The sequence below is a fragment of the Vulpes lagopus genome, chromosome 15 (genome assembly GCF_018345385.1).
Source record: "Vulpes lagopus strain Blue_001 chromosome 15, ASM1834538v1, whole genome shotgun sequence".
Taxonomy (NCBI): domain Eukaryota; kingdom Metazoa; phylum Chordata; class Mammalia; order Carnivora; family Canidae; genus Vulpes; species Vulpes lagopus.
Genome location: NC_054838.1, coordinates 42450138 through 42465270, shown reverse-complemented (window position 1 = coordinate 42465270; position 15133 = coordinate 42450138). Strand labels below are relative to the sequence as shown.

General features: G+C 40.7%; 1 protein-coding gene across 1 annotated transcript in view; it reads right to left on the bottom strand.

Moving 5' to 3' along the window:
• The window catches only part of DEUP1 (deuterosome assembly protein 1), a 79770-nt gene extending 65185 nt beyond the window's left edge, over positions 1 to 14585 (bottom strand). Inside the window, exons 1-2 of the mRNA XM_041729686.1 lie at positions 14240 to 14585; positions 13206 to 13276 (exon numbers count right to left, since the gene is read on the bottom strand). Coding sequence (XP_041585620.1) covers positions 13206 to 13252 — 47 coding nt within the window. The 5' untranslated portion in view covers positions 13253 to 13276; positions 14240 to 14585. The remainder of the gene's footprint in view (positions 1 to 13205; positions 13277 to 14239) is intronic.
• Between the last annotated feature and the right edge of the window lie 548 nt (positions 14586 to 15133).

The following is a 15133-nucleotide window of genomic DNA, read 5'->3' as shown; positions in this document are numbered from 1 at the left end:
CAAAATATGAGGATATAAAACTTAAAGATGAAGAGAGCCAAAAAAAGCTGATGATATAAATGGAGGTAGTAGTGCCAATGTGTGGAGGAGGACAGGGACATGGAATGTGGAGACTCATTCAGAGTAAAATAAGGCTGGAGTAACACACATATCCAAAGTCCTTTCATATATGGGATTGCATGCTGATTCTTAGAAGGGCAGACCTTCATCAGACAGATGGCTATGGCAACTATATGATCAATTATCCAAACCAGGACAATTTTGAAAGTGAAAGGGGCACTAATGATAATTTATATTAATTTACATATATCAATATATTAATTTCTAATATAATTTATAATGTCACATTTATTAACGTAATCTTTGCCAGGGCAAAGATGAAAGCAGTGATTGTTCTGGGCCAAGTGGGATGTAGGGGCAGTCTACCCATCATCAATCTGGAAAATAGAAATGGATAAAAAGGTCTGTTAAAAAAATATATAACCAAAGTGAGTTCATTTTGGGACATAAGATATCAAATAGAAATGGATCTTGAGCCTGACAGAAAGAAGAGGGGGTTTGAAAAACAAATATGGAAGTTATCATAGAGGAAGTCATCATAGGCAGAAGAGAAAGAGGAGGCTATGTCATGCAACATGGAATAGTCTAAGAAAATGTGTTTCCAAAAGGTGATGGGCAACATGAGCCATCATATTAGGTCTTAACTTTTCCAAAATATTTTAATGAAACTCATTCTAAAATGTAGCAACATATTATTTGTCTTAGTTACATTACTACATATTTAGCTATACCAATAGAATTTAACTTTTCAGTAGAGGCTCATAGACCCTATTCTGTATTTCAAATACTGCACCACACCAGAAACCTAAATAGATCCAATGGGAGAGACCCCAGAAGTCCCAGAACCCACTTTCATAGACATATCTGTGATGTTGGCCTGCTCTATAGTTGACTGTTCCCTCTAAGACAGTAAAGTGAAAGGCTTAATACTTTATGATGCCTCAGTCGTAATTTCATGGTTGCCCTCATTCAAAATTAGTTACCAAATTATAACTAAAAATAACTTTTCTTAAGCACTTTTCTTGTTGCCCAAAAAAATGCTATTTACTGTCATCATTAGTGTATGCTGACTTAGCAGCATTATAATGCCTATTTTTATTGCATATTTGAGATGGTGGCTCATACTCAGTCCATTCTGCTCCCTCATCTGTAATAATCTTAATGTTGGGATGTGGAGGAGGTATAAATCCCACCATTCCCAAAAAGATGCTTACATGAAATTATCCAAGCCTTATTCTAGAGCCTTCATCATAATTATCAAAGAAAGACATTTATAGAAATAAAACGCAATGTGATAGCTTCCAAGTTCCTATATCAATATTTTTATTAGAATTCTAGGTACATACAAGTTTAAAATCTCACATTTTTATGTTCTAAAAAGAATGGAAGATCTTTTAAATATCTATATTACAGATAAACTTTTTCTTAAAACTTTTCTATAATGACCATTCCTCTTCTGAGTAACATCTTGGTTCACAGACTGAATGATGTAAGAAGACAGTGAAATATTAGCAGGCACCAACCCTTTCTTCAGGGTGATTTTTATAGTTATCTAGAAATATGAGTAATTCACTATACTCATAAACATATATCTCTAAACTTCATATTAATAGAGAACCATGGGATAATTAGTAATATACTACATATGCATTGGGTTGGGTCCTATAAGGCAATCTCTAAGAGGACAATTAAAATTCCCTCTTGCGGGATCCCTGGGTGGCGCAGCGGTTTGGCGCCTGCCTTTGGCCCAGGGCGCGATCCTGGAGACCCGGGATCGAATCCCACATCGGGCTCCCGGTGCATGGAGCCTGCGTCTCCCTCTGCCTGTGTCTCTGCCTCTCTCTCTCTCTCTCTGTGACCATCATAAATAAATAAAAATTTAAAAAAAAAAAAATAAAAAAAAATAAAATTCCCTCTTGCTAAAAGGTCTATTACATGAAAGACTGCAGTGTTAGTACAAATGAGAATAGCCATTTTACCCTTTTTCTATTTAAAAAATTTTTTTTTAATTTTTTTTATTTATTTATGATAGTCACAGAGAGATAGAGAGAGGCAGAGACACAGGCAGAGGGAGAAGCAGGCTCCATGCACCGGGAGCCCGACGTGGGATTCGATCCCGGGTCTCCAGGATCGCGCCCCGGGCCAAAGGCAGGCGCCAAACCGCTGCGCCACCCAGGGATCCCCCCTTTTTCTATTTAAAACTAGAGCCAGTTATTTCACTGGATCCTAACAGCAAAGAATTAGCAGCAGTTAGGTAAACATTGACAAAATCTGTCTAATGATAGGAAAATAAATAAAACACTGTTTCCTGAATGTTGGAAATGAACCTTCTTTTGCCAGCTTGTTCTGATAACTTCCAAATATCTAGTGCCCGAGTTCTGAGCTCCAGTCTTCTATATCCAACTACCTACCATTTAACATCGACTTTCCCACAGGACACCTTTAGGCATCTCAAACTTCACATATTCAAAACACAGCCCTTGACTCCCTGCGCCATGGACCTGCTCCCACTCCAGTCCACTTTATCTGTTTAATTGGCACCAGTGCAACAGTTGCTCATGATAAAAACCCTCATGATCTGAGATTTGTGTTTCTCTCAACAGAGAGAAACCAGAACAACAGGTCTATTGGCACTGCCTCCAATAAATATCCTTAAATTCTGATCATTTCTCACCATGTCCAGTAATAAAACTTTGGTCTGAGTCATCCTTATCACTTGTCTGATTCCATTCTTGTCTCCTATGCAGCTAGCTGCCAACCTAACATCACCCTTCCTTTCTTCCATAACAGATCTCCAATATTACTCAAAGTGGAAATGTGTCCAGCTAAAAACACAACTACATTTGGCAGTCTCCCCTGGAGCTAGGCATGGCCATGGAACAAAATCCGGCCTGTGAAAGGGAAGCAGAAGTTGCCGTGAAGCTATTTAAAAGGGAGCTAGAGCACTTGCTTTTGGTGTCCCATACATCCTTCACTTACCACTTGGGGGCACTTGGCCTGATTACTAGTGGACAGAACTTTCATTTCTTGCCACCTGTGTGACAGGCCAGAAGTAACAGGAAATTGAAGCCCTCCCAGGAGCAATCTTCTCTAACTGTCAGTTACTGGTGTGTAAATACTCACTTGCTCCTTGGATGGGATAACTCTGAGGGCTGTGCTTTATACTGGGTTCCACAGTTTCCCCATTAGGCTTTTGCTCCAGTCACCCTCAGTGATAGCTGGTTTTATAACTTGCCCTTCCTTATGATACTTGCCTCTTCCCATAAGTGGTAGGCCAAAAAACAGCCCCTGAACACATTTGAACCTCTGGAATAAATAAATGCTACTTTATTTAGAAGAAAGGTATTTGCATAAGTTAAAGATCTTGAGATGGGGAGATTATCCTAGGTTATCTGGGTGCACCCTTAGAAAGAGGCAGAGGGAGATTTGACACACAGGAGAAGGGATATGGAGATGAACCAGAGACAGAAATGAAGATGTTGGCTTTAAAGGTCAGAGAGAGAGGAGAGGTACCTGGGTGGCTCAGTTGGTTAAGCATCTGCCTTCTGCTCAGGTCGTGATCTCAGGGTCCTAGGATTGAGCCCCATGTAGAGCTCTCTAAGCAGGGAGCCTACTTCTCCCTCTCCCTCTGACCTTCCCCCTGCTCATGTGGATTCACTCTCTCTCAAATAAATAAATAAATAAATAAATAAATAAATAAATAAATAAAAGCCAGAGAGATGTGGCCATAAGCCAAGGAATGCTGGCAGCCACCAGAAGCTGGAAACAAGGAATAGATTCTTCCCCAGAGTATCTGGAGAGAATGTAACCCTCTGGATACCTTGATTTTGACCCAGTGATACTGATTTTGGACTTCTGGACTCCAGAACTGTGCATGTGTTTATGATTTGGTTGTTTTAAGCCACCAAGCTTGTTATATGGCAGTAAAAGGAAACTAATATACCACATTTTCTCATCTCCCAAAAAACTACTTGCATCCAAATCCTTGTTTCAAGGCTTTGGCCTCTGTAAGAAGCCACAGTAAAGTTTTGGCATGTGCTCTTTTGGTTTTACCCATCGCCCTTCCTCTGCTCCCATTCTGGAAGGCAGATGTAATGATTGCGGTGGTTAGCCATCTTGTAACCATAAGGTGACCACAAATAAAAAAGCCCCCACTGAGGGGAGTAGAAAGATACATGGAGACTTGTATAGACAGCTAATTATTTGACATCTTCAGTTGGATGTGAAACAGGCTTCTCAAACCAAGCTTGCATTTTCTCTGGCCTTCCTTATTTTAATAAATAACAACTTATCCTTCCAAATGGTGGGTGAAAAGCTTTTGGATAATCCTTTGCCCATCTCCTTTTTTGCATACCACACATCCAACTCACGATTTCTAAATATTGTCAGCTTTTCTGTCAAAATATGCCTACTTGTCACTATTTCTACCTCTACCAAGCTGATCTAAATCACTGTCATCTCCCTCCTGAATTACTGCAACAGCTAAGCTTGTCTATCCCTCCTGCTCTCACCTTGCTGTGGTCTATTCTCCACATAGCAACTGGAATAAGCCTTTTAAAACACTAAGTCAAAGGATGTCACTGCATTGCTCAAAGCCCTCCAGGCACTTCCCATTTTACATGGCCAGTGTGCCTAGCCCGTGATGTACAGGCCTGGGTTTACACATATCATTGCTTTTTCTTTTTTAAAGTAACTTTACTGCAAATAATCTTCATAAACATTGTCCTGTAAAAAGTACGTATGAATGTATCCTACATGGTGGCATTTTTAATCTTTGCCTAAATATGGTAGCAGCTTAATTAGTCTCTCAAGGAATCTTCCCCTTCCTTTCCTTCCTTCCCCACACCCTCCCTTCTTCCCTCCATTCTTCTCTCCCCCATCCCTTCCTTTTAAAATCACTCAGTGAATTCCTATAATCACTAAGCATTGTGTTAACATTTCAGGATCTACTGTCAAAGTAAAATATCAGGATTTTACCCCAGGTCTATTTCACTTTGTTTCTTCTTCAGGGAAACTAGAAACTACAACTTACCAAATTTGATTACGCTGAAAAGGAATATGCCTGGGTGGGAATAAAGAGTGGAGGGAGAATAATGAGGGTATAGACTGGGCCATTCAGAAGGCAAGAGAATCAACCAAATTAAAAAAAAAGAATTGTCAATGTACAAAAACAATAGATTACTACGATTTCAGGGTGTCTTGGTGGCTCAGTCGGTTAAGTGTCTGCCTTCAGCTCAGGTCATGATCCCAAGGTCTTGGGTTAGAGCCCCACATCAGGCTCCCTGCTCAGTGTGGAACCTGCTTCTCCCTCTCCCTCTACAACTCCTTATACTTATGCTCTCTCTTTCTCTCGAATTAATAAACAAAATCTTCAAAAAAAATAATACATAACTACAATTTATTAAACTACCAATATATTGACTTATATTAGATGTTTTTACAAATTATAATTAAAATTGTATTAAACTAAGAAACTGGGAAGTAAAGTTGTAATTATGAATTAATATATCTCAAAGGGAAGGAACACTTAGGTTTAGAAAGATGCACACATATAGTACTGCTTTAAAGGATTTTTCTGAATTAGATGTGAGAAGTTATGCTTTATTATCCATCTGTCTTGGTCCTTTGAAAATTTGACTTTCATGGCAGATTTTTAAAAATTGGCAGATCATGCAGCGGATTTTTAGGAAGGATTTGATAAGATCCCATGAACAAGATCAATGACTAAGATAGAAGTCACAGAATCAAAAGTACAGTAAATGATTTAGTAGATAAAAATGAGACTTTTGGTTGAAGAAGGATGGACATAAACACTTTTCCTTCCCAAATCCTATAAACACTTTTCCTTCCCAAATCCTATTAAAATAAAGCAAAGAGATATTTTTAACCTACAAGGACAAAGATAATAGTGGCTAGCAGTAGAGAAAGCCAAGAAGCAACCCAACTAGGTATAGGGTAAATGCTGACAGGCAACTTACACCCTCTAAGCAGGAGAATTTAGAAGGGTGTTCTCTAGAATCTGATTAGCCTGTCTCAACAGAGACTGGACAAGACTAGCCTGATGACATGCAGTGAACCTCCCTGTCAACAGGCACAGCCTATGAACACATTGGAGTTTCCTGGCAGCTTTGACTCTGCCATCTTACATAGGAGTGAATGGTCAGGGATCACAGACATTTGAGAAAAGCAGTTCACACAACTAGGTAAAAAACAAACAGAAAGACATTTTTTGAAGGAAATTATGAAGAAGAAAACTTCAAAAAATATAGTTAAGATATTAGAGTTATTATAACAGGCGAAAACAGAATGTTTTATAGGAAAGGAAGAGTCATCACTGTATGCTGTCTTTTTCACTCACTCAGAAGTGAAAAGCATTTATAAAGTCATAACAATGCAAACATAACATTGATTCAGTCAAAGTTATGGTGTATCGAGAGGATGGAAGAATGGGAAGTATGACTCTGTGTGTCTGTGTGAGTATGACTGTGTATGTGAGGCTGTATATGTGTGTGACTGTGTGTATGGTGGGTGGAGGCAGGAAAATTAACCACTGTGGATGTCAATAGATAATGCCTAAAATGGAAAAATCAAGAAGTAGCAAGATAAGCATGTTATTTAGAAATATGGAGATAAATGCCAGAAGAATCAGCCAAAAGAATTGTCTCTGGGGAATGGAAAACTGGAGAGGGAACAGGAGATTGGTGTTTTTTGATAGCAGCCATCAGGAACCAAATGACTTTTTAAACTACATACATGTGTAACTAAGTAAAGAAAGATCTGGAAAAATGTTCTTTTTTAGTTAGAAAAGATATTTTAAAGAAGTAATCCATTATAGGTGAATCCACCTATACAAGGAAAAAACATTTTTTTAAAAGCAATACTCTGGAATTCATACATTTTGGGATTCTATATATGTATTTCATTGACCTCAGGATTGCTCAATGCATCTGTGTAATTCTTATTTTGACTGTTAACCCTCTGATCCAGCCCCTCACACATAGTCCGCATGGAGCCCCTTGCTGGGCTCTGTGCTCAGCAGGGAGTCCACTTGCCCGCCTCCCTCTTCACCTCTCCACGTGAATGCTCATGAGTGCATGCATGTAAGTGCTCTCTTTCCTGTGCGTGTGCTCTCTCTCAAATAAATAAATAAATCTCAAAAAAAGAGAAAGAAATGACCTTCAGAGGTAAGTTTACTAAATATAAGTTTTAGTAATCTTCAATACACTAGACTGTGTAACTTCCTGGCTGGTAGCTATGCTGAGCCCACAGGGAGCTGCAGCTTCACTGTAGCTGGTGGACAAATTTCTTCAGAAGACCGAATTGATTTCTTGTTTTGAGCAGCAGAAGCCAGGAAAAAGGACTGGTGGTGGAGCAGCTGTTGGGGGTCCAGGGAGAGGCACAAATTGAAGGAGGTAGAGAACACCACCAGACACACACCCCCCCAGAACAACTGATTGTAAAGGAGTTGATATAAGAGATCATTTCAAACACCTCTTATTTGTATTTTTAATAAAAGCCAAGGGTAAATTGCATTGATAAAACAAAACTAGCTTATCCTATGTAAAAGTAACATCAAAATAGACATACAAAAAAGACGTTCTTGGAAATAAAAACATGGTTGCCAGTACTAACTCCTGGGGGAGAAGCAGTAAAAACAATTGTAATCAGTGCTGAAATAAAAGTGAGAAAACTCAAGAAATTCCTCCAGGACATAAAGCAAAAAGTACAATAATGAAAATTAGGAGAGAAAAGAAAAAAATATGATCCTTCTAGGAGATGGGAATGAAACAAGAGAGTGGAGAATTAGTAACCAAAGAAGTATAAGAAAACGTCACTGAGTTGAAGAGATTTGAATCTTCAGTGTACAAGTGTTCACCAAATGCTGTGAAGGATTATTGCAAAAGGATCCATAACTAGAAAGTCATCTTGGTAAATGTGTAAATTCTAAGGATAAAAATAAATCCTATAAACTTTCAGACACATACACATAAAAAGAAAGAAAAAGGAAGGAAGGGGAAGGAAGAACAAATCTGAACAAGAAAGAACGACACTGGCATTAGACCTTCCTTCTGCAACATTCAACACTTCAAGACAATGAGAGTAATGTCACAGAGTTCCTGTGCAAGAGGATAAATAAGACATTTGGACATGTAACAAGTTAAGAAGTATATCACTCATGTTCATTTTTTAAAAAAAGATGTATTGACTTGAGGGGGGGGAGAGAGAGAGAGAGAGAGAGAGAGAGAGAGAGAGAGAGAGAGAGAGAGAGAGATATCATACCTGCATGCACAGGGTAAGGGGCAGAGGGAGAGGGAAAGAGAATCTCAAGCAGACTCCCTGCTGAGTGTGGAGCCTGACATGGGGCTTGATTCCACAACTCTGAGATCAGGACCCAAACCAAAATCAAGAGTCAGACACTTAACCAATTGAGCCCCCCAGGCGCCCTTCACCCATGTTCATTTGTATGGAAAGATCTAAGGAAGTACTTTAGTCAAATTAAATGAATTCAAAAGTTTCTTAAATTAAGAACAGGGAAGATTTTGCATACAACTATAGTAATAATGCAAACTTATAGCTGTTAAAAAAGGATTCTAAAATAATAGAAGAATGCAATAATAATTAACTGTATTCCATATGTAATAATTAATACTCTGAATTAAGAGTGATCAGGAATTAGAGATCCAGATTATTTCTTGGAGCTGAAAAAGGGACTGGGGAAGCACAGGCACTACCAAAGGTTAAGTTTTAACAGAGGGAAAAGGTTGAGGGAAGTCAAAGATTTAGTTAAAATTCAAGATGCCAAAAGAGAAATCCAAATTTAAAATGTTTGTAAAAAATGTTCATTGATAACTTATAAAATAGTATGTAAAACTTCTAAGGGAAAATGAGGAAAAAGGAAACTAGATCAGACTGGTAAATTTGGGGAAATCAAAATGGGCCAAACAGTATATTAATGATCATAAATCCTCCTTTTAATGGCAAAGACTCTCCAATTGAGGTATATTTTAAAATCTAACCATATATTCTTTACAAGAGACATGATATGATATAAAAATTTTCAAAACAAGAGTGTGAGATACTAGAAAATATATATATATTGGTCTCTGCCCCCAATTCCTGGCATAGAGCTCCTAAAACCCTTGCCATTTCCTAAATGATAAAAGCACCAGGAGCATCTTCTGCTCTAACATTTGGTCTTTGACCCTGATTCCTGGCACAGGGCTCCTGAAACCTTTATAATTTCCTGAAACCTTTATAAACCTTTATAAGGCAATAGGAGTGCCTTTTGTTCTAATGAGGCAATTCCTGGGTGGGCTCCTAGATAAAGGCTGGTCACTGCAAAGACCAGCCATGATTGGAAGCTTGGAATTTTCAGCCCTACCTTCTCTTCTCTTGAGAAGGCAGAAGGGTTCCCAATGGAGGTAATGATCCCTTATGCCTATATCATGAAGCTGCAATAAAAATCCCAAAATACTCAGTTCAGACAGCTTCTGGGTTGGTAATACAGGAAGTGCTGGGAGGGTGACACACCTGGCAAGGGTATGGAAGCCAAAGACCAAAGACCCCCTCCCACACACCTTGACCTATGCCTCTCTTCCAACTGGTTGTTCATCTGTAGCCTTTATCCTGGTAAATGTGTTTCCCTCAGTTCTGTGAGCTGCTCTAGAAAATTAATTGAACCCAAGGTGGGGATCTGGTGGGTCAGAAGCACAGGTGGCAACTCAGGCTTGCTACTGGCATCTGAAGTGGTAGAAGAAGCAGCCTGAGCCCTTTACCTGTGTGATCTTGTGCAATCTCCAGGTAGACGGTGTCAAAATTGTGTTAAATTGTAGGATACCCAGCTGGTGTTACAGACAACTGCTTGGTGGGGAAAAAAATGCCACATATTTGATGACCAAAGCATCAGAAATGAAGTATTCTCTGTGAAGATAAAGGCACACAGGGAAGAAAGGCATAGTAGAGAGAAGAACTGGGTTTCTCCCTACACAGAAAGGAAAAGACTGAGTTTCTTCCATTACAAAGGGGATGAACAGGACAATACAGACTAAAGTAAGCTAAAAAGACAGCAGAAATGGCAATATGAATGACTATCAGGCAAAGGAGAATTTCAGCAACAACAACAAAATACATTAACCTATACGTGTGAAATCTCTAATACTGTGGCCCACAGCAGAGCTGTGCTCAGGAGAAACTTAAGCTTTAAATGCTTGAAGAAATCATAAAATACAGAAATCATAAAAACGACTAAACCAGATTTTTCAATTCAAAAATCAGTAGAACAAGATAAGTAAAATAAATCCTAAGAGGCCATACTAGTAAGAGTAGAAATCAACAAGGAAACAGAAACAAAGCAAAATCTAGACACTGTTCTCTTAACCAGGCCAGGACAAATAGGCCATTTGTTCATTCTGTTATTATTTATGTTCTGGGCACACACTCTAAAAACAAATGAAAAGGACAAACTCAAATACAGCTGTTTTGATTAGAAGGAGTTTAGGTTGATTAATGGCACAGATACAAACACCTATATAATTGCGGGAAATCATGGATTTAAAATGAAAATCAAACCCTATGGCAACCCACGTGCCAGAGAATAATGATTGACCCAATGAATATTCTGTATAAAAGCTCCCTCCTTACACCCTTGCACTTTCTGTTCCTACTATCTGGAATTCTCTTTGCCCAAAATAATCCCTGCTCAAACGCCATCTTACCAGGAACCCATGTTTGATAACCCCATTCATCCTCCCATCCTTAGCCTGCTTTGTTTTCCTTCATATGACCATATGAAACATGGTTAGTATTTCCCACCAACCCCTGGAGGAGTGGCCTGTTTTGAACACTGCTCTCTTCCAGGTGCTTAGACCATTAACAGCATATGGTAGACTCTAGATAAATATCTGTTAGATGAAGATGTGCCACAAAATACTACTGTGTATGTAGGTGACATGGTTAGATAGGCTCTGTAACACACCCCCAATGAAGTTTTACTGTCTTTATGATCTAGATTTTTACACATATCTCAAAAGGATGCAGGACAGAAGCAAAGCCAGAGTGGTTCTCCATGCTTTGTAGACCATGGTAGACAATGTCTGGTCCCATGTCTGCTGGGATGAGGAGGGTGGTTCCTCATGGAAATCTCTAGTGATTCTCATTCACTTCTGGTTTATAGTTACATTGTACCCAGACAAGCTCTATGGCTCCCTACTAAATTCTAAGTTCTTTAAGATCTGTTTCTTAATGATCTTTGTATAAACCAAGAGACTTAGTGTTGTGCTTGTCATGCATTCAATAGTCTACACTTTTCCCCCAAAAGAATGAATGAAGACAAACAGCAGTCTCTGCAGCCTCAGATCTGCAGGAGTGAAGGGGTTCCTGGTACCAAACCTTAAGGCCAAGACCCTCAATTTGCATCTCAGACCCTACTGCTATCATCATTATCAGGGACCTAACACCTGCTCAATCCTGGATCCCAACCTGACTCTGCACCCACATCTCACTACCACCCATTTCCAGTGGAGCAAAGGATTCAGGGATTAGAGCTACACGTATCTGAATTCAAATCCTACCTTTCCACTAACCAGGTGTATATTCTGGCACAAGCTGCCACTTTATTTCTCTTTCTTTCTATCTTTCTGAGCTCAGAAACATGGCAGAGGCTGCTAACTGTCTGCCAATATCCATTCTTCTTTCTTTTCTTGCCTAGGCTTTAGCTGGCCACAGAGCTGCTCAGTTAGAGAGCACAGGTCCCAAACCTTCTTTCTTCGCTGGTGGGAAATGACTAGAAGTGAGTCTTGCTATTTCTAGGGCACATTCTCCAAAAAGGAACCAAATTCTCTCTCCTCTCGCCCTTCCCCCTTCCCTCTGGCAGGAGCACGGTGGTAGAAGCTGAAGCCTTCACTTTGGATCCAGACACAAAAATCATGTAGTGAGGCAGTGGAGGTGCCCTCCCAGTCCTGGTCTGCTTATCCTAAAACTTGTTCATGAAACAGAAATAAACTTCAATCTTATTTAAACCACTGGGGTCACCATTTGGGGGTCTCTTTGTCACAAGACCTTAGACTATAATACACTCGATTTTCTTGGTTGTACAGAGAACAATACCTAGCTGAGATATTGTAAGGAGGAGTATGCAGCAAGATTTACAAAACCAACGTTATTCTTTTTTTTTTTTTTTAACCGTTATTCTTATCCAGATTTGTGATGCTTTCCTTTAGCCTGATGTCAAAGTCATGGTCTGAGCAGAATAACTGAAAGGGAGACACTTGGAGTGGTTTGATGAGTGCAAATCAGTCATAGTCAAGATTAGGCACTACAGCACCACTCCTACCCACTGTCCCTACTCACTACCCCTTGCCCCTCACCTGCCCCCTAACCCCAGTTGGGGTAGGGACAGATATTTGTAAAAGGGAGTTTAATTTTTTTTACAAATGGTGAAGACCTTTGGTAACATATCCAGTTCTTATTGTTGTTTGAGGAGCCAAATCTTTTTCTTTTAACTTTATTAAGTTATTAAATTTGAATTCCAGTAGAGTTAACATACAGTGTTATATTACTTTCAGGTGTACAATATAGTGATTCAACAATTCTATACATCTACCAGTGCTCATCATGATAAGTGGACTCTTTAATCTCCATCACGCATTTCACCCATTCCATCACTCACTCGTCCCCTGGTGACCATCCATTTGTTCTCTGTAGTTAAGATTCTGTGGGAGCCAAATCTGTTCTGAGGCTGTGTTTAAGTGTTGAATTCAGCCTTAAGGGCAAATGTAAGAGGCATGACTGGAACGCTCAATGTAGCAAGAAAGGAGCAAACTGAGGGGAGCTCCTGTCAAGGGCACAGGAGGCCTGTGTGGGCACCCCCCATCCTAAAACACCAAAAAAAAAAAAAAACAAACAAACACCAAACTCCCTAAAAGTTGGAAAATAGTGATTTTTGGGTACTGACCCATAGTCAAAATTGGAAAGATTCATATCATAGGTTCTTAATTAGAATCACTTGAATCTCCCCCCATCTTCCTCACCAAAAGTAATTGATACATCCTTCATATTAATGCTCAATTTCAAAATTCGTGTATCATCTAGGAGTTTTGGGGATAGTTAAGGGCCCACTTAATAGAAAATTTTCAATCAGCACTTACCCCATTGTATTATGGGCTTGGTTCTCCATGTCAAGAAATTGCTGCATCTGGTTTGTTTCTTGATTTTTAATCTATTAGGGGAAAAATGATCTAGATCACTAAAACACTTACACTTATTAACCTATAAAACAAGAAAATTCTGCTCTTAGCAAACCATGTAGTGTGAGCTTCTCCAAGTGTAGCAGCTATTGGTGCTACAAAACGTAGAAAATTAGGGCCTTTTTAAAAAATTCCCCTGCGCATTTAGGACACTGGTTTAGCTATGAGTCGAAATCCATGGTATTGGCTGAAATGAGCAGTCATTCACTATTTCCTGAACAACACCCTGGTGCCAGGTACTTTGCAAAGTGCTCATCACACGAGATAAGTAAAACCGAATTCCTATGGTAGAGGAGTTACAGCTAAATGTTCTCAAACTTTCTTTTCTTGTCTGCTAAAAGTTTGCCTTGTATTTGAGTCAACTCCTTCTTTGGCCCTTCCCGGGTTTTGTTAGAACGAATATACTATGAGATTTAGGACAAACAGGCTAAGAGTGGCCTAAAAATATAAATCTTACAATTCTGCAATGGTTCTGTGGGCACCTGCTTACCTGGATGTTGGTACTTGCCTTCAAGAAAGAGGAAGGAGGAACAAGTTCATCCCAGCAACAAAGTGTTAATTAAAAAATAGCATGTGAGGATCCTTGGACAAAGGATTGAAGAGAACCTCAATTCCTGAGTCACTACATCAAAGTCAACGAAACAGCATTCAAGGGAGGAGGAGGAGGGAGGCTGCCGGCTCGGGCCCTTCCAGACCGAGGAATCAGAGGCTCGGGGAGCAGAGGCGAGGACCGCGGCGTCGGGACCACAGCCCGGCCGGGACGCACCGAGGGCTAAACCGACTGCGCGGGTTCCTCCACCACTCACTTGGGCGCCAGGGCAACGAGGCACCGAGGAGCCAGGCGCCCGCCCGGCCCCAGGGGGCGCCCCCGCCCCCGCCCCCGCCCCCGCCCCCGCAGGCCGCGCCGAGCCCCCGGCCCAGGCCGGGCGACTTACCTGCGCCGCGCTCCCCGGGAGGCCCGAGCCGGGGGCCCCGCCCGCGCGCCCGCCCGCGCCCAGGGGCCCCGCCGCGCTCCCGCCGCCAGCGCCCGCCCGGAGCCGCCCGCCCGGGCCGTTAGGGCCTCCCGGTCCCGGAGCCGCCCGCCCGCCGAGCCGCCCCTGGTTGCCACGGGGACGCGGCCGAACTCGGGGCCGCCCGGAGCGGGGGGCGGGGCTGGCGGCGGCGGACCGGCCGCTGGGGCTCGGCGGAGGCCCTCCCGGGACCGCTGCCTGGGCCCTGCCTCGGGACCACCCGGGTCGGGCGCCCAGCGGGGCGGAGGGGACGGAAGCGGGGCCCGGGTCTGCCGCCACGGATCGTTTCGTTTTCCTTTCCTCTTTCCTTTTTTTCTTTTCTTTTCTTTTCTTTTCTTTTCTTTCCTTTTCTTTTCTTTTTTTCTTTTCTTTTCTTTTCTTTTCTTTTCTTTTCTTTTCTTTCTTTTCTTTCCTTCCTTTCCTTTCCTTTTTCTTTTCTTTTTTCTTTTCTTTCTTTTTTCTTCCTTTCCTTTCCTTTTCTTTTTTCTTTTCTTTTCTTCCTTTCCTTTTCTTTTCTCACTTTTTTCTTTTCTTTCTTTTCTTTTCTTTTCTTCTCTTTTCTTTTCTTGTCTTGTCTTTTCTTTTCTTCCTTTCCTTTTTCTTTTCTTTTCTTTTCTTTTCTTTCCTTCCTTTCCTTTCCTTTTTCTTTTCTTTTTTCTTTTCTTTCTTTTTTCTTCCTTTCCTTTCCTTTTCTTTTTTCTTTTCTTTTCTTCCTTTCCTTTTCTTTTTCCTTTTCTTTTCTCACTTTTTTCTTTTCTTTCTTTTCTTTTCTTTTCTTCTCTTTTCTTGTCTTGTCTTTTCTTTTCTTCCTTTCCTTTC